Genomic DNA, 24,003 nt, shown 5'->3' on the forward strand with positions numbered 1-24,003 from the left:
CTAATTGAATTCTTCACTTGCTGCAGTCATAATGCACCTCTCCCTTATGAGATGCTGTTAACTTTAAATAATGCCTGACAAATTAAATTAGTGATAGTCAGGTTTTAAATTGCATTTTGCTGCAGTGTGCAACCACTCAGCAGTATGTTAGCCAAGGTTGCAATCATTTGTAATTAGTGGTGAGTAATCTGTTGGCATGTAGTCTGAATCAAATGGACACTATTTGATTTTTATAGTTGCTTTGAGGACTTGTCAATTTAGTTCCCATTGACAAATGCAAAATTTCACTCCTTGCTTACATTTTGTGTTATTCTAGACATGACAGTTAAAAGGAAACAGAATAGGATTAATCTGCTTTAAATCCATGTTTCTTTGCGACCATGAATCAAAGCATAAGTAATGGACTGCATTGCTATTCCCAGGTCCTTCGGTGCTGAGAGTGTAGAATACTATAATATATCATTTCCCAAGGGCTTCTCAATCAAACTGAATGTGTTCCTTCTAACATTAGAGGTGATACGGTGAATTCTGATAAGATTTAAATCTTTATATTAGTCACTTATACATCAATGCATCCTAATGCACCACATGAAGGATTGATCCCATGCCCGCCTCTCCTTTCCAGCATTCTCCCCCTACTTCAATCAGTCTGAAGAAGTCTCAATAAAAACTCCATTCCCTCCAGTGACACTACCTGACCCACTGAGTTCCTCCAATATTTTGTATTTTGCTCAGGATTCCAACATCAGTAGATTCTTGTCCCTCCAGGAATGCATCCTAAATGATGCTTGCCAAGACAATGCAGCCATATGAACATCTTTAATGTAAATTAATGTGCAACTTTAAAATGAAAATTGATTAACAGAAAGCAAGCATACCCCCATTGATAAGACTGCCTTCATTTTGAATAATTCTGAAATAACTAACAAGATACAAGCTTAAAACCCCTGTCTCACGGTGCGAGTCGACCCACAAGTGGCCCCGAGTTTAAAACAAATTAAACTCATGGTAATCACGTACAATTAACGTAGCGGGAACGTCGGAACTCGTGGACGCAACTTAGCGACTCGTGGCGCTAACGGCAGGTACCCGTGAAACTTGTTAATTCTTGAAAAATTTCAAACATGTTTAAAGTTTTCCACGAGTCAAATTTACTCTTGAAGTTAAAAATTGAAACATTTAAACTCGTTGTAAGAATGTAGTGGCCCGTGAGTTTACCGTAGTGACTCGTGAGTAACTCATGGGTTTGGCCCGAGTGCCAGAAGTGAAATGTTGAAGATTAGTCAGATCTTAATGGAAAATTTTCAGTGAAGCACACCGGGGATCTGAGAAACAGTGGCAAAAAGAATGAACCGTGCAGTGTGGGGAAAGCCGCATTGCGAGAGTTCATTAGTTCTCTTCAGAACTTTAACTTTTCACATTGAAACGGTGCCATGAATCCTTGTTACATTAATGCACTTTTCATGTGCATTAATGCACTGGATTCCTCCAGTAACCAGTAAATTACTATTAAATCTTGACATGCTTTACATAGTGACATATTCTAACATCCAGGCAAATTGTGAAGATTGTGTAATGAAACAAATAATTGAACTACCACAGGTACAAGACCCATTGACCAAACCGTGCTTCGGCAGTGAAATACAAGAAGGGTTGGTAAACAATAATTTTCAAAGTGATTTCTTCCAAAAGAAGCCATCAAGAAATAATGCGAGAGAAAGAAGGGGTGGGAGGATGGGGTGGGGGGAGAAGGAGAAGGGTACATGGATGAGCTGCACACTTTCCCCTCTGTGGCTGCCAGCAGCTTCAGAGCCTGAAGGTGTCTGGAGCTGGTGGCACCAGTAACCGTGCGGAAAATTGCCTCATTGTTTTTCTGGCTTCAGCAGCGTGGATGCGATATGGATCCTGCAGTTGGTTTGCCTGGGAACGGTGGCGCAGAAGGTTGCACATGGTTCTCTCACAGCTCCAGCGATCAAAAGGTTCAATCCTGACCACCGGTGGTGTCCGTGTCAGGGTTACACCTTTTCCCTGTGACCAAGCGGGATTCCCCCGGCCGCTCTGGTTTCCTCCCACATCCCCAAAGAACGTAGGTTAATCTGCCACTGTAAATTATCCCGAGTGTGTCGGTGAGTAATGGAATCTGGGACAGTTGACGAGCATGTGAGACAGAATAAATTACAGGGTAACGAATGGGGAATGGGATTGATGGGATTGCTGTCAGAGCTGGCATCGCCTTGATGGGCCAAATGGCCTCCTTCCATGTTGAAAGAATGATACGCCAGAAAGTCAGCTCTCTGCCGTTGATTTATGGGATATTCATGAAATATCATGCGCCGGCCGATAGCTTTTGGAGAGTTCATGATGTAATGCAATGATGTAACCAATTGTAATTATGGTACCAATTATGGTATCTACACCGGATGATAGTCTACCGTACAATATAGGAAAACATTCTCATATTTACAATTAAGGGCCAATTGTATTCGGGTTTTTAATACAAATTCAGTTTACCAGAGTTTAAATTAAAACTTGGGCCAGGCGCTGGGAAACTCTGGGACGCCACTGCTGAAGAGAACATCTGAGCTTTGTCTTTCATTCAGAGGTTCGCGGGTGACTGTAGGGCTCTGGAAACTTTGTTTCCCAGGGCTGGGGTGAGTGTGAAAGGGGTGGTTTCTGGGCAGATCTGCCCAATCAGCAATGTTTTGAGCCGCTGCTTTATAGAGAGACACACACTGCTATCCCTCTGGTCTACGGACCTTGCTGTCGGGGGAGAAAATAATGTTAATGTTCAATTTACCTAATCTTTTTGCTAGAAGTTTAACAACATTTTGATGAGAGATGAATTAAGGGAATAAAACAATCTTACTAGACACAAAAAACTGGAGTAACTCAGCCAAGCCGGCAGCATCTCTGGAGAGAAGGGTCGAAACGTTTTTTTTCAGTCTGAAGAAGGGACTCGACCAGAAACGTCACCCATTCCTTCTCTCCAGAAATGCTGCATGTCCCACTGAGTTACTCCAGCATTTTGTGTCTATCTTCGGTGTAAACCAGCATCTGCAGTTCCTCCCAACAACAAAAAAACAGCCTATGATTGATGCCAGACCTTGAACAAATGCAGTTCAAATGGACTTTTGAATGCAATTTTGGAAGGATTGTTTCTTGAAACAAACTGCTCTAAAAGTTTGAAGGAAGGGATTGCAGGTACTAGTTTAAACCAAAGATAGATACAAAATGATGAACTAACTCAGCTGGTCAGGCAGTATCTCTGGAGAAAAGAAATAGGTGATGTTCTTCAGGCTGGGTCTTTTTATAATGAAAAAAAACTGCATGACATCACTCCATGTGATGATTTTTCCACACGTCGGTAGACATTGTTGGCTCAAGAGTAACTCGGGAGAGGAACTTGGTAACTCGGGAAACAAACTTGGAACATCGCAGAAATTAGAAGTAAACGGCAAACTTAGACATACCTGTGGGAACTCGGTTAAACTCTTGAACATAAACTTGGAATCTCGTACACAACCACAAGTCTGATTTATTTCTTCCACTCGGGGTCACTTGTGGGTGGACTCACACCGTGAGACAGGGGCTTAAGGCACAGAGAAATACAACAAAATACCCAGATGTTGCAGATTTAAATGTTTCCCTGAAAAGCTCAAGCTGAAAAATTAAAATCGGATACAAAAGCAATAGAGGTGCAGAATAAGTTGGTTAGGGTTAATGATCTGGATGAGGGAATTGAAGGCAATATCTCCAAGTTTGCGGATGACACTAAGCTGGGGGGCAGTGTTAGCTGTGAGGAGGATGCTAGGAGACTGCAAGGTGACTTGGATAGGCTGGGTGAGTGGGCAAATGTTTGGCAGATGCAGTATAATGTGGATAAATGTGAGGTTATCCATTTTGGTGGCAAAAACAGGAAAGCAGACTATTATCTAAATGGTGGCCGACTAGGAAAAGGGGAGATGCAGCGAGACCTGGGTGTCATGGTACACCAGTCATTGAAAGTAGGCATGCAGGTGCAGCAGGCAGTGAAGAAAGCGAATGGTATGTTAGCTTTCATAGCAAAAGGATTTGAGTATAGGAGCAGGGAGGTTCTACTGCAGTTGTACAGGGTCTTGGTGAGACCACACCTGGAGTATTGCGTACAGTTTTGGTCTCCAAATCTGAGGAAGGACATTATTGCCCTAGAGGGAGTGCAGAGTAGGTTCACCAGACTGATTCCTGGGATGTCAGGACTGTCTTATGAAGAAAGACTGGATAGACTTGGTTTATACTCTCTAGAATTTAGGAGATTGAGAGGGGATCTTATAGAAACTTATAAAATTCTTAAGGGGTTGGACAGGCTAGATGCAGGAAGATTGCTCCCGATGTTGGGGAAGTCCAGGACAAGGGGTCACAGCTTAAGGATAAGGGGGAAATCCTTTAAAACCGAGATGAGAAGAACTTTTTTCACACAGAGAGTGGTGAATCTCTGGAACTCTCTGCCACAGAGGGTAGTCGAGGCCAGTTCATTGGCTATATTTAAGAGGTAGTTGGATGTGGCCCTTGTGGCTAAGGGGATCAGAGGGTATGGAGAGAAGGCAGGTACGGGATACTGAGTTGGATGATCAGCCATGATCATATTGAATGGCGGTACAGGCTCGAAGGGCCGAATGGCCTACTCCTGCACCTAATTTCTATGTTTCTATGTTTCTAAAAGAGAAAAACAGACGAATATTCTCACAAAGAATCATTATTTAAGCTGCCTAATAAAGTATTTATGCTTTGATGCAATTTATATATGACAGTACCCTACTTCATTTTTGCATTTTTTACAGCTGGAGGATGAGGTTATGTTCCAAATGAGATCTATTATTCAATGAAACCTCTGATCAAAATTAATCATTGAGAATTTCAGTTCATATCCTTTCATCAATATTTGCCATTTTGTTGAAGAAATGCTCTTTGGTTGTCTGTGGACAGGATACTCATTTGGCCCATTTAGCTCCTCTTTTATTAAAATCTATGCTTCTCTATTTTGGGATGTTTACGTTTACTTGGTTTTAAAGTGGCATTTCAGAGAGGCTTGTTTATAAGTTGTTGCATTCTTCTTTAACGTGTTAATGGGCCTTTGGGGCCATCTGCAGCTGGGACTGTAAAATGGCACCAAAATGATGCCTCTTGCATATCGACTCAGTGGGATGTTCTGTACATTCTGTATTAAACAGGGGATGGAGCTTATGTATGGTGATCATCTTGCTGATCTGTATGCAAAAAGAGTATTTCACTGTACCTTGGTACACATGATAATAAACAAACCATTGGATTATTGTTGCAGGTCTCGTGTCTCTGCTTCATTACCTACTGAAACACGATCCTGACTGCATCCTACATGAATCAAGGGTTTGATCTCACTTTTTCTTTTTCTCCAGCTAACAAAGCAATCCCATAATTTAGCATCTAGCAGGGAATAGTAAACATATGCAGTTAATTTTGGGGAATAACAGGTGCATAGCCCATTACTTTCAAGAATTCATCTGTTATATTCCATGTTTCCTTATGATATTGAAAGAGGTAATTCATCCCTTTGAAATCAATGGTAGTTAGTAGATCAATCCCACTTCCAAAATAAAATTTCCTGCAACCATCAACTACCCTCAGGTTACCCCACCTACCTATACACAAGGAGCAAATTAAAGTGACCAATTAATGTATCACCCTGGACTTTTGAATGTGGGAGCAACCAGGGCACTTGGAAGAAATGGGGAGAATTTGCAAACTCTCCACAGAGGTCATGACTGAACTGCAGCTATGTGGCAGTAGTTTTACCAGCTATACCAAGCGGTAAAGTTGCTGCCTTACAGCGCTTGCAGCACCAGAGACGCAGGTCCGGTCCCGACTATGGTTGCTCTCTGTCCGAAGTCTGTACGTTCTCCCCGTGACTGCGTGAATTTTCTCCGAGATCTTTGGTTTCCTCCCACACTCCAAAAACGTACAGGTTTGTAGGTTAATTGGCTTGGTAAAAGTGTAAATTGTCTCTAGTGTGTGTGGGATAGTGTTAATGTGTGGGGATCGCTGGTTGGTGCGGATCCGGTGGGCCATAGGGCACGTTCCCGTGCTGTATCTCTAAACTAAACTAAAATGAGATCTCTCAGATAAATGCTTCTGCTGGGTACGTCACAGCACTTTCCCAGCCAATTCTATTCATTATCAGATCACTGGATCTACTTGCCAGACATATTAAACACAAATCAATTTATATTAGTGTTTATTACCGTTAAGCTTCTTTTCTGCGCAACCTTAATTGACTTGGCTTCACTAAAGATTTGGAAAATTTAATTTAAGCTGTAACAGAAATTAATGCAAATAAATAACGAAATCATGCAGCAGAGAAAGGCTAATACAGAATTGTGAAATTTAGCAATTATCCCCCTAAACTATCTTTCTATCTAGTCTGACCCATTGGCCTCCATTAATAAAACAGCTCCATCCAGCTTCAATAGACCATAAACTTAATTGAATATTGTGTTTAATCATCCCAATATATTGGAAACCCTTTTCTCGATCAGATATTGTTTCCGTTTCTTTGAAGAAACGAATAAACTCAATTGCATTATTGAGGGATGACATTTTTTTTCTGATCTCCTTTACGGCTTTTACTTTTAACATTTTGTCCTATCAGTCTGCTTCATGTTCTAAGTCAAATCAACAATCTTAAGCCCCTGTCGCACTTATGCCCCTGTCCCACTTAGGAAACCTGAACGGAAACCTGAACGGAAACCTCTGGAGACTTTGCGCCCCACCCAAGGTTTCCGTGCGGTTCCTGGAGGTTGCAGGTGGTTGCCGGAGGTTGCAGGTGGTGGAAGCAGGTAGGGAGACTGACAGAAAACCTCCGGGAACTGCACGGAAACCTTGGGTGGGGTGCAAAGTCTCCAGAGGTTTCAGTTCAGGTTTCCTAAGTGGGACAGGGGCATTACAGTAACATCTAATATGCATCTCGGCACTTCAAGAACAATAGGTCATTTTCTTTAAGTCTTTTAATGATAAGAAATAAATATTATTTAGAATTGAAATAAATCAGTTTTACAAATTCCTTTCAATATCTGTGGAACATTTCTACACATTGTGCAGATCTGGAGACTTCTTACAATGTAGCCAACAGAGTGTACATCAGACATTTAACCCCTTGCAACTAATTACTAATGGCTACATTGGCACCTGTCCAGTGGAAATAGATTAACAGAACCCATAAATGTTAAGGTTTCAAGGTTTCAAGTTCAGTTTATTGTCACACGTACCAGTTAAGGTACAGTGACATTTGAGTTATCATGCAGCCAAACGAAGTGAAAAGCAACAAGACAAAAAAACATAAAAGTTAACATAAACATCCATCACAGTGGATTCCACATTCCTCACTGTGATGGAAGGCAATAAAGTTCAAACTTCCTCTTTGTAGGAGTAGAATTAGATCATTCGGCCTATCAAGTCTACACGGCCATTCAATCATGGCTGATCTATCTCTCCCTCCTAACCCCATTCTCCTGCCTTCTGCCCATAACCTCTGACACCTGTTCTAATCAGGTGGCCAATTAGGAAAAGGGGAGACGCAACGAGACCTGGGTGTCATGGTACACCAGTCATTGAAAGTAGGCATGCAGGTGCAGCAGGCAGTGAAGAAAGCGAATGGTATGTTAGCAGTCATAGCAAAAGGATTTGAGTATAGGAGCAGGGAGGTTCTACTGCAGTTGTACAGGGTCTTGGTGAGACCACACCTGGAGTATTGCGTACAGTTTTGGTCTCCTCATCTGAGGAAAGACATTCTTGCCATAGAGGGAGTACAGAGAAAGTTCACCAGACTGATTCCTGGGATGTCAGGACTTTCATATGAAGAAAGACTGGATAGACTCGGCTTATACTCGTTAGAATTTAGAAGATTGAGGGGGGATCTTATAGAAACGTACAAAATTCTTACGGGGTTGGACAGGCTAGATGCAGGAAGATTGTTCCCGATGTTGGGGAAGTCCAGAACAAGGAGTCACAGTTTAAGGATAAGGGGAAAATCTTTTAGGACCAAGATGAGAAAAACATTTTTCACACAGAGAGTGGTGAATCTCTGGAATTCTCTGCCACAGAAGGTAGTTGAGGCCAGTTCATTGGCTATATTTAAGAGGGAGTTAGATGTGGCCCTTGTGGCTAAAGGGATCAGGGGGTATGGAGAGAAGGCAGGTACAGGATACTGAATTGGATGATCAGCCATGATCATATTGAATGGCGGTGCAGGCTCGAAGGGCTGAATGGCCTACTCCTGCACCTAATTTCTATGTTTCTACGTTTCTATGAATCAATCTATCTCTGCCTTAAAAATATTCACAGATGGCCTCCACAGCCTTCTGCGGCAAAGAATTCCACAGATTCACCACCCTCTGACTAAAGACATTTCTCATCTCTTCCTAAAGGAATATTATTTATATTCGTAATGTGTTTATCCAACTATGCTTCGAATGCTACTCGCATCAATTCCTTCATGTGGTGATGAGTTCCACTTCCTAGCCATCCTCTGGGTAAAATCTTTCTAAAATTAATTTTCTGAAATCACAATAACATACATTTTGCACTGCAACAAATTATTGCTAGCAGTCAAAATAGCCTCTGTAATGCTTCCATATATTTTATAGTCCCTGAATAAGCCGTAACATTTATCAATCGATAGTGTTAAAAAACATTCTTTCTCATTTATACATGAATTATGATCCATGCCAGACAAACTGAATCCATTCTTCTCTTCATGCAGAATCTTTGAACACTCATTATTGAATAATTATCACAGTAATCTAGATTAAATTGCCTATTACTCTTCAAAATTACACCATTCTAAGCAATCATCTCGAAACATATGTTGCTCTATCAGCTATTTGTTTTTCCATTTGATTAACTTGTTGTCAAACTATATCTTAACTCCACATATCTGCGTTAGTTTCAGATGTTTTCAGGCAACAGAATGGTCCTCTCATCAGATAGAATGCAATCCTGACCTCCCATATACCTCTTTGGACATCCTTGAATTATCTTTAATCGGACTTCAATGTTATATCTTTGCACTAAATGTTACACCCTTTATCATTTATCTCTGTGCTGTGGACAGTTTGATTGTATTCTGGTATAGTCTTTTCTCTGACCAGATAACACACAAACAAAGCTTTTCACTGTACCTCGGTAGATGTGACAATGATAACCTAGACTAACTTTGATTACCCTTACCAATGAATGATTGTGCATGCAATTACATTTGGAATCAGAGAATTTTTCTCAATTGCTCACAATGTTTAAAAATGTTAGTTGTGAACCTTTCGACCATATTAATGTACAAGACCTCACATGGGCCTAAAGCATGTTGTTAATTTGATGATTGCATTAAAATAACACTAAGACATAACACTTGTCTTTCTCAACTTCAGGGCACTCCAAAAAAATAATGCATTGCCATAAAACTGAGGCAAGCCTCTTGCCTATTCAATGGCACATGCGCAATACAATGAATACTCACCATTTTATTTTGGATACTTAGCAATTTGTCCGAAAGACAAGAAAATACTGGTGTTCAACCTAAGAACTGCTGTTGTCCGTTATGTTGATGTAAAATAAGAGCATCTTTGGTTCAATGAGGAGTGCAGGAGGGCATACAAGGAGCAGGGCATACCTTAGAATGAGTAATCAATCCGGTGAAGATAGAAACATAGAAATTAGGTGCAGGAGTAGGCCATTCGGCCCTTCGAGCCTGCACCGCCATTCAATATGATCATGGCTGATCATCCAACTCAGTATCCCGTACCTCCCTTCTCTCCATACCCTCTGATCCCCTTAGCCACAAGGGCCACATCAAACTCCCTCTTAAATATAGCCAATGAACTGGCCTCGACTACCCTCTGTGGCAGGGAGTTCCAGAGATTCACCACTCTCTGTGTGAAAAAAGTTCTTCTCATCTCGGTTTTAAAGGATTTCCCCCTTATCCTTAAGCTGTGACCCCTTGTCCTGGACTTCCCCAACATCGGGAGCAATCTTCCTGCATCTAGCCTGTCCAACCCCTTAAGAATTTTGTAAGTTTCTATAAGATCCCCTCTCAATCTCCTAAATTCTAGAGCGTATAAACCAAGTCTATCCAGTCTTTCTTCATAAGACAGTCCTGACATCCCAGTAATCAGTCTGGTGAACCTTCTCTGCACTCCCTCTATGGCAATAATGTCCTTCCTCAGATTTGGAGACCAAAACTGTACGCAATACTCCAGGTGTGGTCTCACCAAGACCCTGTACAACTGCAGTAGAACCTCCCTGCTCCTATACTCAAATCCTTTTGCTATGAAAGCTAACATACCATTCGCTTTCTTCACTGCCTGCTGCACCTGCATGCCCACTTTCAATGACTGGTGTACCATGACACCCAGGTCTCGCTGCATCTCCCCTTTTCCTAGTCGGCCACCATTTAGATAATAGTCTGCTTTCCTGTTTTTGCCACCAAAATGGATAACCTCACATTTATCCACATTATACTGCATCTGCCAAACATTTGCCCACTCACCCAGCCTATCCAAGTCATCTTGCAGTCTCCTAGCATCCTCCTCACAGCTAACACTGCCCCCCAGCTTAGTGTCATCCGCAAACTTGGAGATATTGCCTTCAATTCCCTCATCCAGATCATTAATATATATTGTAAATAGCTGGGGTCCCAGCACTGAGCCTTGCGGTACCCCACTAGTCACTGCCTGCCATTGTGAAAAGGACCCGTTTACTCCTACTCTTTGCTTCCTGTTTGCCAGCCAGTTCTCTATCCACATCAAAACTGAACCCCCAATGCCGTGTGCTTTAAGTTTGTAAACTAATCTCTTATGTGGGACCTTGTCGAAAGCCTTCTGGAAGTCCAGATACACCACATCCACTGGTTCTACCCTATCCACGCTACTAGTTACATCCTCGAAAAATTCTATAAGATTCGTCAGACATGATTTACCTTTTGTAAATCCATGCTGACTTTGTCCAATGATTTCACCACTTTCCAAATGTGCTGCTATCCCATCTTTAATAACTGACTCTAGCAGTTTCCCCACTACCGATGTTAGACTAACTGGTCTGTAATTCCCCGTTTTCTCTCTCCCTCCCTTCTTAAAAAGTGGGGTTACGTTTGCTACCCGCCAATCCTCAGGAACTACTCCAGAATCTAAAGAGTTTTGAAAGATTATTACTAATGCATCCACTATTTCTGGAGCTACTTCCTTAAGTACTCTGGGATGCAGCCTATCTGGCCCTGGGGATTTATCGGCCTTTAATCCATTTAATTTACCCAACACCACTTCCCGGCTAACCTGGATTTCACTCAATTCCTCCAACTCCTTTGACCCGCGGTCCCCTGCTATTTCCGGCAGATTATTTATGTCTTCCTTAGTGAAGACGGAACCAAAGTAGTTATTCAATTGGTCCGCCATATCCTTGTTCCCCATGATCAACTCACCCGTTTCTGACTGCAAGGGACCTACATTTGTTTTAACTAATCTCTTTCTTTTCACATATCTATAAAAACTTTTGCAGTCAGTTTTTATGTTCCCTGCCAGTTTTCTTTCATAATCTATTTTTCCTTTCCTAATTAAGCCCTTTGTCCTCCTCTGCTGGTCTCTGAATTTCTCCCAGTCCTCCGGTATGCTGCTTTTTTTGGCTAATTTGTACGCATCATCCTTCGCTTTGATACTATCCCTGATTTCCCTTGTTATCCACGGATGCACTACCTTCCCTGATTTATTCTTTTGCCAAACTGGGATGAACAATTTTTGTAGTTCATCCATGCAGTCTTTAAATGTCTTCCATTGCATATCCACCGTCAACCCTTTTAGAATTAATTGCCAGTCAATCTTGGCCAATTCACGTCTCATACCCTCAAAGTTACCTTTCTTTAAGTTCAGAACCATTGTTTCTGAATTAACAATGTCACTCTCCATCCTAATGAAGAACTCAACCATATTATGGTCACTCTTGCCCAAGGGGGCACGTACAACAAGACTGCTAACTAACCCTTCCTCATTACTCAATACCCAGTCTAAAATAGCCTGCTCTCTCGTTGGTTCCTCTACATGTTGATTTAGATAACTATCCCGCATACATTCCAAGAAATCCTCTTCCTCAGCACCCCTGCCAATTTGATTCACCCAATCTATATGTAGATTGAAGTCACCCATTATAACGGTTTTGCCTTTGTCGCACGCATTTCTAATTTCCTGTTTGATACCATCTCCAACTTCACTACTACTGTTAGGTGGCCTGTACACAACACCCACCAGCGTTTTCTGCCCCTTAGTGTTTCGCAGCTCTACCCATACCGATTCCACATCCTACAAACTAATGTCCTTCCTTTCCATTGCGTTAATCTCCTCTCTAATCAGCAACGCTACCCCACCTCCTTTTCCTTTCTCTCTATCCCTCCTGAATATTGAATATCCCTGGATGTTCAGCTCCCAGCCTTGGTCACCCTGGAGCCATGTCTCCGTGATCCCAAGATACAAGGCAGGACTACTTGCATGCCAGATGACATAAACATAGCTAAATTATTCCACAAACAATGGATCACTTCTATGCTCTGCAATCTTGCTACACCCAGTTTTGAATGTCAATGGACAATCAAACACACTGGAGGAGGAAGCTGCATACATATCCCCATTCTCAATGCTGGGGGTGCCCAGCACATCAGTGCAGAACAGAATTTCAGTCAGAAGTGCCCATATGGATGTTCCTTCTCCGCCTCCTCCAGTAGTTTCCAACAAGATAGATGCCAGGCTTCAGCCAATTTGATTCACTGCACATGATAGCAAGAGAAGGCGAAAAGGATTGGATCCAGAAAAGGCAGCATTCCAGTAATTAAATTGAAGCCGTGCTCTAGAGTTTGCTGCATCCTTGTCCAAGCTGTTCAAGTACAGCCACAACACTGACAAAGCTGAAAATTACCCAATTCACAAGAAGCAGAATAAATACACTGTGGCCAATTAATGCCCCACGATTCTACTTTCAATATTGAGCAAAGGCATTTACTTAGAATAACCTGCTCTCTGAGGCTGGGTTTGGGTTCTGCCAAAGTTGCTCAGCTTCTGACCGAACTAGGACAAAAGAGCTGAACTTCAGGGAGACTAACTTTCCTTGGTAATCAAGACTGCATTTGGAGAGCCTTGGAAAACCTGCACATGGTAATCCAGTGAAAACTCTGCTGATTGTAATCATATCTCGCATGAAGGAAGATGATCGCTGTGGGTGGAGATTAACCATGACAGCTACAGTACATGGCATCTCAACAGGGGTTTCTCAGGTTAGTGTTCGAGGCCCAATCATCTTCAGCTACTTCATCAATAGCAAGGTTTGAAATAGATACGTTTGCTGATAATTGGACCTTGTACAGCGCCATTCATGACTCCTTATATAATGAAGCAATGCACCCAAATGCAGAAAGACCTGCACAGTTTCCAAGCCAGGGCCGATAGGTGGCAAATAACATTCACATTACACAAGTGCAAGGCAATGACAATACCCAATAAGAGAAGGTCCAGCTATCACCTCCTGACATTCACTGGCATTACCATCACCGAATCCCTCACTGGCAATATCCTGGGGGGTTATCGATGACCAGAAACTGAACTGGAGTAGCTATATTCGCAATGTGCCTGCAATCCTGTAGTGAGTGGAATCCTGTGGTGAGTAAAGGGCCTGTCCCACTTACGTGTCCTTGGCACGCAAATTACGCGACCTCGTGGTCGTTTTGAGGCGCATGGGCATCGTATGGCCTCGCGGGGCCAGTCCCACTTAGAAGCGCGGAGGGGTATGTAGTTGTGCACGACATCGCGCGGGGCTCCGAGATTTTTGTAGTGAACGAAATCTTCGCGCGCCAACGGCCTGTCGCGGAACTGACGGCCAAAGTGGGACAGGCCCAAGACCCTGGCGCGACGTAACGTCTCACCTTCAACAGCAGCAGAAGCAGGCAAACGATCGCCGAACTCGGCCTCGGTCTCACGGCCGTTGCGGTCCGGATCCGCCCCCACTTCTACTCCCAGAGTAGGGCCAAGAAAATTGAAGATAGACACAAAATGCAGGAGGAACTCAGTGGGACCGGCAGCATCTCTGGAGAGAAGCAATGGCTGACGTTTCGGGTCAAGACCCTTCTTTTCAGACTGAAGAAGAGTCTCGACACGAAACGTCAACCATTGCTTCTCTCCAGAGATGCTGCCGGTCCCGCTGAGTTACTCCAGCTTTGTGTCCATCTTCAAATGACGTCACGCGCTCCAGACGGCTGTGCGTACGCATGAAATCGCGCCCGACCTTCGCGGGACCGTCGCGGTTCAACGCGACCACGATGTTGTGTAATTTGCGTGCCAAGGACACATAAGTGGGACAAGCCCTTAACTCACCTTCTAACTTCCCAAAGCATGCCCACTATCGCCCAGGCTCAATTCAGGAGTCCGATAACTAATACTCTCCAGTTGCCTGGATGAATGCAGCTTCAAAAACACTCAAGAATCTCTACACTAAACAGAACATAGCAGCCCACGTGATAAGCACCTAATTCACAACCATTAATTCACTCCACCACAGACACACATTAGCAGGCGTTTGTATCATCTACAGGATGCACTGCAGCAAATCACCAAAACTCCCATAGACAGCATCTTCTGAGGTAGGGTCCCGACCTAAATCGTCACCTATCCATGTTCTCCAGGGATGCTACTTGACCCGCTGAGTTACACCAGCACTTTGTGTCTTTCCTTCAAAATCTCTCCCAGCTGGAAGGAGAAGGGCAGGGAAATCATGTGAACCCCACCACCTGGAGGTTGCCCTCCAAGTCACGCACCATCCTGACATGGAAATATATCACTTTTCCTTTGCTGACTTTCCTTCACTTTGCCTGGTCAAAGTGCTGGGACTCCCTCCCGAACAACACTGTGGGAATATTCACTCCTCAAAGACTGCAGTCGTCAAAGAAGCAGCTCACTGCCACTTTCAAAGGGAGTAAATTGGGAAGTTAAAAGTGGGTTTACTCTACAAATTCCTTGAGTGAATAAATGAACTAAATCTATTTTTATCCTTGCTCAACATTTTACTGACCAACTTGCTTAATTATTTAATGCCAAGGCTTCATATATGTTTAATTGCACACGGGGATGGTATGTGTCTTTTTGGAAGTTGACGAAATGATTTGTGAGGTACATTTTATTTGACAAGCTTATCTCTGGAACTACACAGGGCCTATCAGTTAAAGACACCATGATTTGGGATCACGGAGACATGGCTCCAGGGTGACCAAGGCTGGGAGCTGAACATTCAGGGATATTCAATATTCAGGAGAGATAGAGAGAAAGGAAAAGGAGTTGGGGTAGCGTTGCTGATTAGAGAGGAGATTAACGCAATGGAAAGGAAGGACATTAGTTTGGAGGATGTGGAATCGGTATGGGTAGAGCTGCGAAACACTAAGGGGCAGAAAACTGCTGGTGGGTGTTGTGTACAGGCCACCTAACAGTAGTAGTGAAGTTGGAGATGGTATCAAACAGGAAATTAGAAATGCGTGCGACAAAGGCAAAACCGTTATAAAGGGTGACTTCAATCTACATATAGATTGGGTGAATCAAATTGGCAGGGGTGCTGAGGAAGAGGATTTCTTGGAATGTATGCGGGATAGTTATCCAAATCAACATGTAGAGGAACCAACAAGAGAGCAGGCTATTTTAGACTGGGTATTGAGTAATGAGGAAGGGTTAGTTAGCAGTCTTGTTGTACGTGCCCCCTTGGGCAAGAGTGACCATAATATGGTTGAGTTCTTCATTAGGATGGAGAGTGACATTGTTAATTCAGAAACAATGGTTCTGAACTTAAAGAAAGGTAACTTTGAGGGTATGAGACGTGAATTGGCCAAGATTGACTGGCAATTAATTCTAAAAGGGTTGACGGTGGATATGCAATGGAAGACATTTAAAGACTGCATGGATGAACTACAAAAATTGTTCATCCCAGTTTGGCAAAAGAATAAATCAGGGAAGGTAGTGCATCCGTGGATAACAAGGGAAATCAGGGATAGTATCAAAGCGAAGGATGATGCGTACAAATTAGCCAGAAAAAGCAGCATACCGGAGGACTGGGAGAAATTCAGAGACCAGCAGAGGAGGACAAAGGGCTTAATTAGGAAAGGAAAAATAGATTATGAAAGAAAACTGGCAGAGAACATAAAAACTGACTACAAAAGTTTTTATAGATATGTGAAAAGAAAGAGATTAGTTAAAACAAATGTAGGTCCCTTGCAGTCAGAAACAGGTGAGTTGATCATGGGGAACAAGGATATGGCGGACCAATTGAATAACTACTTTGGTTCCGTCTTCACTAAGGAAGACATAAATAATCTGCCGGAAATAGCAGGGGACCGCGGGTCAAAGGAGTTGGAGGAATTGAGTGAAATCCAGGTTAGCCGGGAAGTGGTGTTGGGTAAATTGAATGGATTAAAGGCCGATAAATCCCCAGGGCCAGATAGGCTGCATCCCAGAGTACTTAAGGAAGTAGCTCCAGAAATAGTGGATGCATTAGTAATAATCTTTCAAAACTCTTTAGATTCTGGAGTAGTTCCTGAGGATTGGCGGGTAGCAAACGTAACCCCACTTTTTAAGAAGGGAGGGAGAGAGAAAACGGGGAATTACAGACCAGTTAGTCTAACATCGGTAGTGGGGAAACTGCTAGAGTCAGTTATTAAAGATGGGATAGCAGCACATTTGGAAAGTGGTGAAATCATTGGACAAAGTCAGCATGGATTTACAAAAGGTAAATCATGTCTGACGAATCTTATAGAATTTTTCAAGGATGTAACTAGTAGCGTGGATAGGGGAGAACCAGTGGATGTGGTGTATCTGGACTTCCAGAAGGCTTTCGACAAGATCCCACATAAGAGATTAGTATACAAACTTAAAGCACAAGGCATTGGGGGTTCACTATTGATGTGGATAGAGAACTGGCTGGCAAACAGGAAGCAAAGAGTAGGAGTAAACGGGTCCTTTTCACAATGGCAGGCAGTGACTAGTGGGGTACCGCAAGGCTCAGTGCTGGGACCCCAGCTATTTACAATATATATTAATGATCTGGATGAGGCTAAGCTGGGATGCAGTGTTAGCTGTGAGGAGGATGCTAGGAGACTGCAAGGTGACTTGGATAGGCTGGGTGAGTGGGCAAATGTTTGGCAGATGCAGTATAATGTGGATAAATGTGAGGTTATCCATTTTGGTGGCAAAAACAGGAAAGCAGACTATTATCTAAATGGTAGCCGACTAGGAAAAGGGGAGATGCAGCGAGACCTGGGTGTCATGGTACACCAGTCATTGAAAGTGGGCATGCAGGTGCAGCAGGCAGTGAAGAAAGCGAATGGTATGTTAGCTTTCATAGCAAAAGGATTTGAGTATAGGAGCAGGGAGGTTCTACTGCAGTTGTACAGGGTCTTGGTGAGACCACACCTGGAGTATTGCGTACAGTTTTGGTCTCCAAATCTGAGGAAGGACATTATTGCCATAGAGGGAGTGCAGAGAAGGTTCACCAGACTGATTCCTGGGATGTCAGGACTGTCTTATGAAGAAAGACTGGATAGACTTGGTTTATACTCTCTAGAATTTAGGAGATTGAGAGGGGATCTTATAGAAACTTACAAAATTCTTAAGGGGTTGGACAGGCTAGATGCAGGAAGATTGCTCCCGATGTTGGGGAAGTCCAGGACAAGGGGTCACAGCTTAAGGATAAGGGGGAAATCCTTCAAAACCGAGATGAGAAGAACTTTTTTCACACAGAGAGTGGTGAATCTCTGGAACTCTCTGCCATAGAGGGTAGTCGAGGCCAGTTCATTGGCTATATTTAAGAGGGAGTTAGATGTGGCCCTTGTGGCTAAGGGGATCAGAGGGTATGGAGAGAAGGCAGGTACGGGATACTGAGTTAGATGATCAGCCATGATCATATTGAATGGCGGTGCAGGCTCGAAGGGCCGAATGGCCTACTCCTGCACCTAATTTCTATGTTTCTATGTTTCTATTTAAGGTAACCTTCAATTGCATGGAGCAACTGCTGCCCTCCCGTCTCCATAGGGCCCCACATGAGACAGCATACAATTGCGATGTGTGCAGCAGTAACAATGTTTAATTAGGTAGCAAGTCTATCTCAATGTATGTAGCCATTCACCATTTTGTGGTGAATTTGTGCTAAAGACGACAGCCCTGTGCTTTAATGGGGGGAAGAAAAAAATCAAGTACAGATTGAAATCATGTCATGGTTAAGGAAGAGCATTTTTAATTTTTAATTTACTTTTGGTACAATCAACTGTAAAAAATAAAGTACATTTATGAGTGAATAGGCATCTGATCATAAAGTTCCCAATCATAGGTTGCTAAGTAACGGATATAATTAAGACAACAGTAAATAATAAAAATGAATGAAACATTCACATACACCACTGAATATTTATGATGTACTTCACAACATAATGAATTGGAGAGGTACAACGTTTTATATGGAGATAAAACCAGCAAAATTCAAATATAGGATTTCTGAATATAAGGCCATTGAAGTTGAAGTTAAAGAAGCAAAAGGCTGAGAATATGTTTGAATAGAAAAGAATGGAACTGATAAGGCAGCTTCAACCAGACAGATGGGGGGGGGGGGGGGGGAGGGGGGTTAGGGCCCGACATGCTATGGGTGCTCTCAATAAACGATCGCAATAAAATTTCCACAATGTGAATCGCAAAAATACATTAACAAATGACATTAGTTGAATATCATTAATTTATATTTCTTGTCATAAGCCAACAGGAGACCAGTAATGAAAGTTATAAATTTCCATTGAACAAATAATAATTTTCATTTCTTCATAGAATCCAAAAGAGTTTAAAGCACAGGAGCAGGTAATTTGGCCCATTTATCCAGCCAGTCCTTTAGTTTAGTTTATTGTCAGTGTATCACTTTTTTGCTGCATGCTGATCAGTCAGCGGAAAGACTATACATGATTACAATCAAGCTGTCCACAGTGTACAGATTTAGGATAAAGGTAGTAACGTCTAGTTCAAGATAAAGTCCAGTAAAGTCCGATTTTAAAAAAGCCTGGCGGTCTACAATGAGGCAGATGGTAGCTCAGGACTGCTCTCTGGTGATAGGATGGTTCAGTTGCCAGAAAACAGCTGGAAATAAATTGTCCTTGAATCTGGAGTGTGCATTTTCACACTTCTGTATCTCTTGCCTGATGGGAGAGGGGAGAAGGGGCAGTGTCCAGGGGGAGACTTGTCTTGATTATGCTGGTGGCCTTGCCGATGCAGCATGAAATGTGAGATGGAGTCAATGGAAGTTGGTTTGCGTGATGGCCTGGGCAATAACCACAATTCTCTGAAATTTCTTGCGGTCTTAGATGGAGCTGTTTCCAAACTATGCTGCGATGCATTCTTATAAAATGCTTTCTACAGCGCATCTGTAGAAGTTGGTGAGAGTTGGGAACATGCCAAACTTCTTAAGCCTTCTAAAGCAATAGAGGTGTGGGTGTGCTTTCTTGGCCATTGCTTAAATATTGCACTCCATGTCAAGTTGCTGGTGATATTTACTCCTCGGAACTTGAAACTTTCAACCATCTCTACCGCCTGCCCTTTGTCCATGGCTGTGCACTGTTTTCCTATTCAGTAATCATCTGTCCCCTTTTGAACTCTGCAAATGAGTCTATCTACCACCCCATTCTGACAAATCATTTAATATCCTAAACATTTTAATCAACTGACATAAGAAAAAAAGTGCAGAATTATTTTTAAAAAATGCAAAAAAAATGCTTCCTCGTGTCAGGCTTGTTTTTTTGTTGTTGCAGTCAATTGCATTTTTTGGTCCATTATTTCTTAATCCTCTGTCAATGGAAACATTTTATGACCATTAGATATATTTGAAGCTGAATTGCTGTTGTTCTCCAAAACATGTGCAGCAAATGCCAGACAAATAAATAACCAGATATTGAATTGTTTATTATGCATTAAATGCATTATTTAATTGCAACCTATTAATTATAGCTTAACAACATTGATACTGGACTTGTGGGTTCATCTGGCAGGTTTCTGGAAGTTCAACTGTGGAGAATGCCATCACATACATGCATTTTGTGGCTCTACAGTATAGATTTTGAACTGGTTAGCAGACCTCTTCTGTTGCTTGCCATCATAACATTGTGTTTGTCCTATCAGCTTTCATCCCCTGAGACTTGGAGCAATTCCAAGGTTGTGCAACCATCAACCGAGGAGGTGAAAGGATATTTTCAGTAATTGATTTTTAATTATACACCAACCACAAATATACACCGCATCCTCCTGCATGAGAGAGGGCTAATGTGTCTGTTTAACTCCAAGTTAACAATAAAGGACAGAGTGGATTCCCCATGAGATTGCCAAGAATTATTAAAAGTTATTGGCATGCATGTTATGAACCAAATGATAAAATGTACCATGATATTTCTGTTTTCTCTTGAATTCCGAACAGCAATCACATCAGTAGAATAGACAATAGACAATGGACAATAGGTGCAGGAGTAGGCCATTTGGCCCTTCGAGCCAGCACCACCATTCATCCCCAATCAGTACCCCGTTCCTGCCTTCTCCCCATATCCCCTGACTCCGCTATTTTTAAGAGCCCTATCTAGCTCTCTCTTGAAAGCATTAGGGAAGCGGGAAGCATTAGCATGAAGGGGGAAATGGGTATGCAGTTTTTTGGCCATTGTTTGAAGAAGTGCTCTAATTGTCTGCTAAATGACTGCCTCCATTTTACTACACAGCTCTTATTTCAGTTTCATCCGAGCAGCTGCAGATACCAAATGAGCCTCCCAATACCACCTACCAGCTCTAAATTCTGGCAAAGCCTGGTAGATAGGACAAGAAGTTCCCTTTTGCAGTTCCCTAGAAGAAAGGGGAATTGGAAACGGCTATTTCTGGACTCCTCAGAATAAAAAAATAACACTACCTGTAGAACAAAGCCTAGGGTGTGTGCTTCACTCCGTCATACTGAATCAGCTGCAGGACCCAATTTGCATTCGAATTTAGCTACCGACTGCCTTATTTCAGCAGATATGGGGTATGTTTGGAGACAGGATTACAAAAGACAGAGAGACCATGTAGAAAGGATTGCTGCACTGTTTTTGGTGTCCATCCTTTCTGAACAACAAGGATCCCTCAAGTTGAGCTAGCGTTTTAAGTTCAACTGTTTGGCAGTTTTAATGTTTCCCATGTCAGTGATTTGTTTTGAAATATTCTGCCCTCTTTGCTTATTAATAGCCCATTTATTTTAATGTGTGGCTTTGTAGCTAGCAGTACATTAAATCACTGCTTTATCATCAGAACCATCTGAATCAAACTGATGACACATAACTCAGTGGGTCAGGCAGCATTCCTGAAGAAAGTGGATAGGCGAAATTTCTGGGAAGGGTCCCTTCCCGAAGGTTACCTATCCATGTTCCTCAGGGATTCTGCCTGACCCGCTGTTACTCCAGCATTTTGTGTCTTTTCTTGGTAAGCCAGCATCTGCAGTTCCTTGTTTCTGCATGAAGTTGATTTTGGATATATACGAGGTTGTTCAGGTGCGCATAAATGTTGCACTGGCTTTATGTGCTGCTTTATTAGTATACACCATCAAATGCCATTATAATGTCGCCACTCTGCAACTTTCACTCTGTCTTAGATTGTCTATGAAAATAAAACACTATTGCTGGCAGTCCTGCGAGTAGTCCATGAGGTAGAAATTATTCTTTGTTATTTGTGTTAAAATAAACAAGGAAACAACATAAGCAAAAATTACTCTGCTTCTACAATTTGGTTCCATGATACACTCAGCAGATAAAATAAAGGGAAGCTTTCTACCCACAAATGTATTGTAAAGTCTGACTGCAGTTCAATATCTAATTATACAATAACCAAATCCAGCGACATAACAATAAACGTACCTTTTGACTGAATCCTGCACTCTTTATATGTGTCCTCTTGTGCTTGTCCAATCTGTCTGAAGGCAGTCCAAGACAATCAAGCATGTTTTGATTATTTTCCTCAAAAGAATAAGAAACTAGGCTTATTAATAATTTGTATCACCAAACTATCGGAGAGGAGCTTTGTATACGGATGTTTGAACCCTGGTGCAGGTTTGATACTCAGTGTTTTAAATTACCCCCAGGGTTTCTGCACAATTAGATTTGGCCTCTGTACAGGGATTATGAATGTTTATTTGGTTATCATTTTGGTAAGATGAAAAACCTCTGGACTTTTCACTGATCCAATCTAAAATGTGTGGGAAGAGACAATAGGGCCTCATTGGAAATGGATTGAGATCTGTAATATTCCATACAGTATCTTTCCCTGGGTTTAATACAAACTTTAAATTTTTACACCCAGTAAGCTTCTGGCTTGATGATATAAAATTATATATATATATGTGTGTGTGTGTGTGTGTGTGTGTGTGTGTGTGTGTGTGTGTGTGTGTGTGTGTGTGTGTGTGTGTGTGTGTGTGTGTGTGTGTGTGTGTGTGTGTGTGTGTGTGTGTGTGTGTGTGTCTTTCTCTCTCTCTCTGCAGAAGCTGCCTGATCTGCTGATTATTTCAAGCATTCTCCGTTTTACATTTGGGAATGTTACATCTTTGATTAGCAAATTTACTTTGTTTGATACCACAGCACTTCAACTACAATCAAACTCAAAATCAATGCAATGCACCAAAAGCCATTAAAAGTCTCAAAATGTGACAAACCTCAAATATTCATAGAAATGATGCAAACTCTCTAATGCTGTTCATTTGGCATTTCTTGTTACAGGTATAGTGACGGGACTTCTGGTACGGCAGCATGCCGTATTATCAAGCCTGGACAAGTTCTACTTCGGGTTTCCTGGAGAGATCCTGATGAGAATGCTGAAGCTGATTATTTTACCTTTAATTGTTTCCAGTATGATTACAGGTAAGCAGTCTTATTAAGTTACGTTATTTAAGAGATTATTGGAGTCTGGCCCACCGTATAGTGCATATAACAATAAACTCAAATTAATTGGGCTTGACTTTTGACATAACTGGCTGTTTCTGCAAGGGGAAATCAGTGCAAGTTTTAAACTAGTAAATACATCGTTCATGTAAAATGCACCTCCATACCATATTACACATTTGCTGGTTTATTTCAAGCGAAACAACATAGAAATTCAATATGAATGTCATATAATGTTGTTCTTCACATGCTGCCAAACTACTATTATTCAGATCTTGCAAAAATGCATGGAATTAAGCATAACTTTAGTACCAATCATGGATTTAATGATAGACACAAAATGCTGGAGTAAAACAATGGTGATTGTATGTACCTGTAATAACAATTAAAAGAGGGAACATTACTTTTTACAGCGCTTTACTATACTTACCTGAAAGTGTTTTATTGCTACCAGGAGAATGAGAGCTACTTTGATAGAAGTATTAAAAGGTAACATGCAATAGGACAAAGTAGGTTGAAACAAACATTTTACTAGTATATAAAGGTCAAGAATATTGAGAAGTTAAAGATTAATTGCGAAAGATTTAGTGAAATGAGGAAAAAATGTTTTATGTCAAAGGTTTATTGGTTGACTTTATTTGTTTATTTGTTCCGAACAAGTAAAGACATAAATAGGAATAAATAACAAGAACAAAATCGAAATAGTCAAACATTTGGACATTCCAGGCAATATTTGCAAAGCAATGAAAAGCATAAAGCAAAATTTAAATGTCCAACACTTTTTCTTTACAAGCTCGAAAAGGAGTGAGAAGAAGAATAACTTATTCAATCTCACCCCTTCTCCCTAAACCCTTCTTCCATATTTAATAATTAATTAATTAATAATAATAATACCCCAGACAATTTTTAGAGATGCATACAAACATATATATACACACAACTGATATACACTTACAAGTAATATGTATGAAGTAACCAAAAAACATAAATAAATAATAAACAAACACTAACCCCTGTTT

At 41.7% G+C, this 24,003-nt stretch overlaps 1 protein-coding gene across 1 annotated transcript in view; it reads left to right on the top strand.

Moving 5' to 3' along the window:
- Nucleotides 1-24,003, top strand: part of slc1a1 (solute carrier family 1 member 1) — a 74,947-nt gene that overhangs the window by 17,148 nt on the left and 33,796 nt on the right. Inside the window, exon 2 of the mRNA XM_033017813.1 lies at nt 22,823-22,963. Within this exon, the coding sequence (XP_032873704.1) occupies nt 22,823-22,963 (141 nt within the window). The remainder of the gene's footprint in view (nt 1-22,822; nt 22,964-24,003) is intronic.

This window comes from Amblyraja radiata, chromosome 3 (assembly GCF_010909765.2).
Source record: "Amblyraja radiata isolate CabotCenter1 chromosome 3, sAmbRad1.1.pri, whole genome shotgun sequence".
NCBI classification, from domain to species: Eukaryota; Metazoa; Chordata; class Chondrichthyes; order Rajiformes; family Rajidae; genus Amblyraja; species Amblyraja radiata.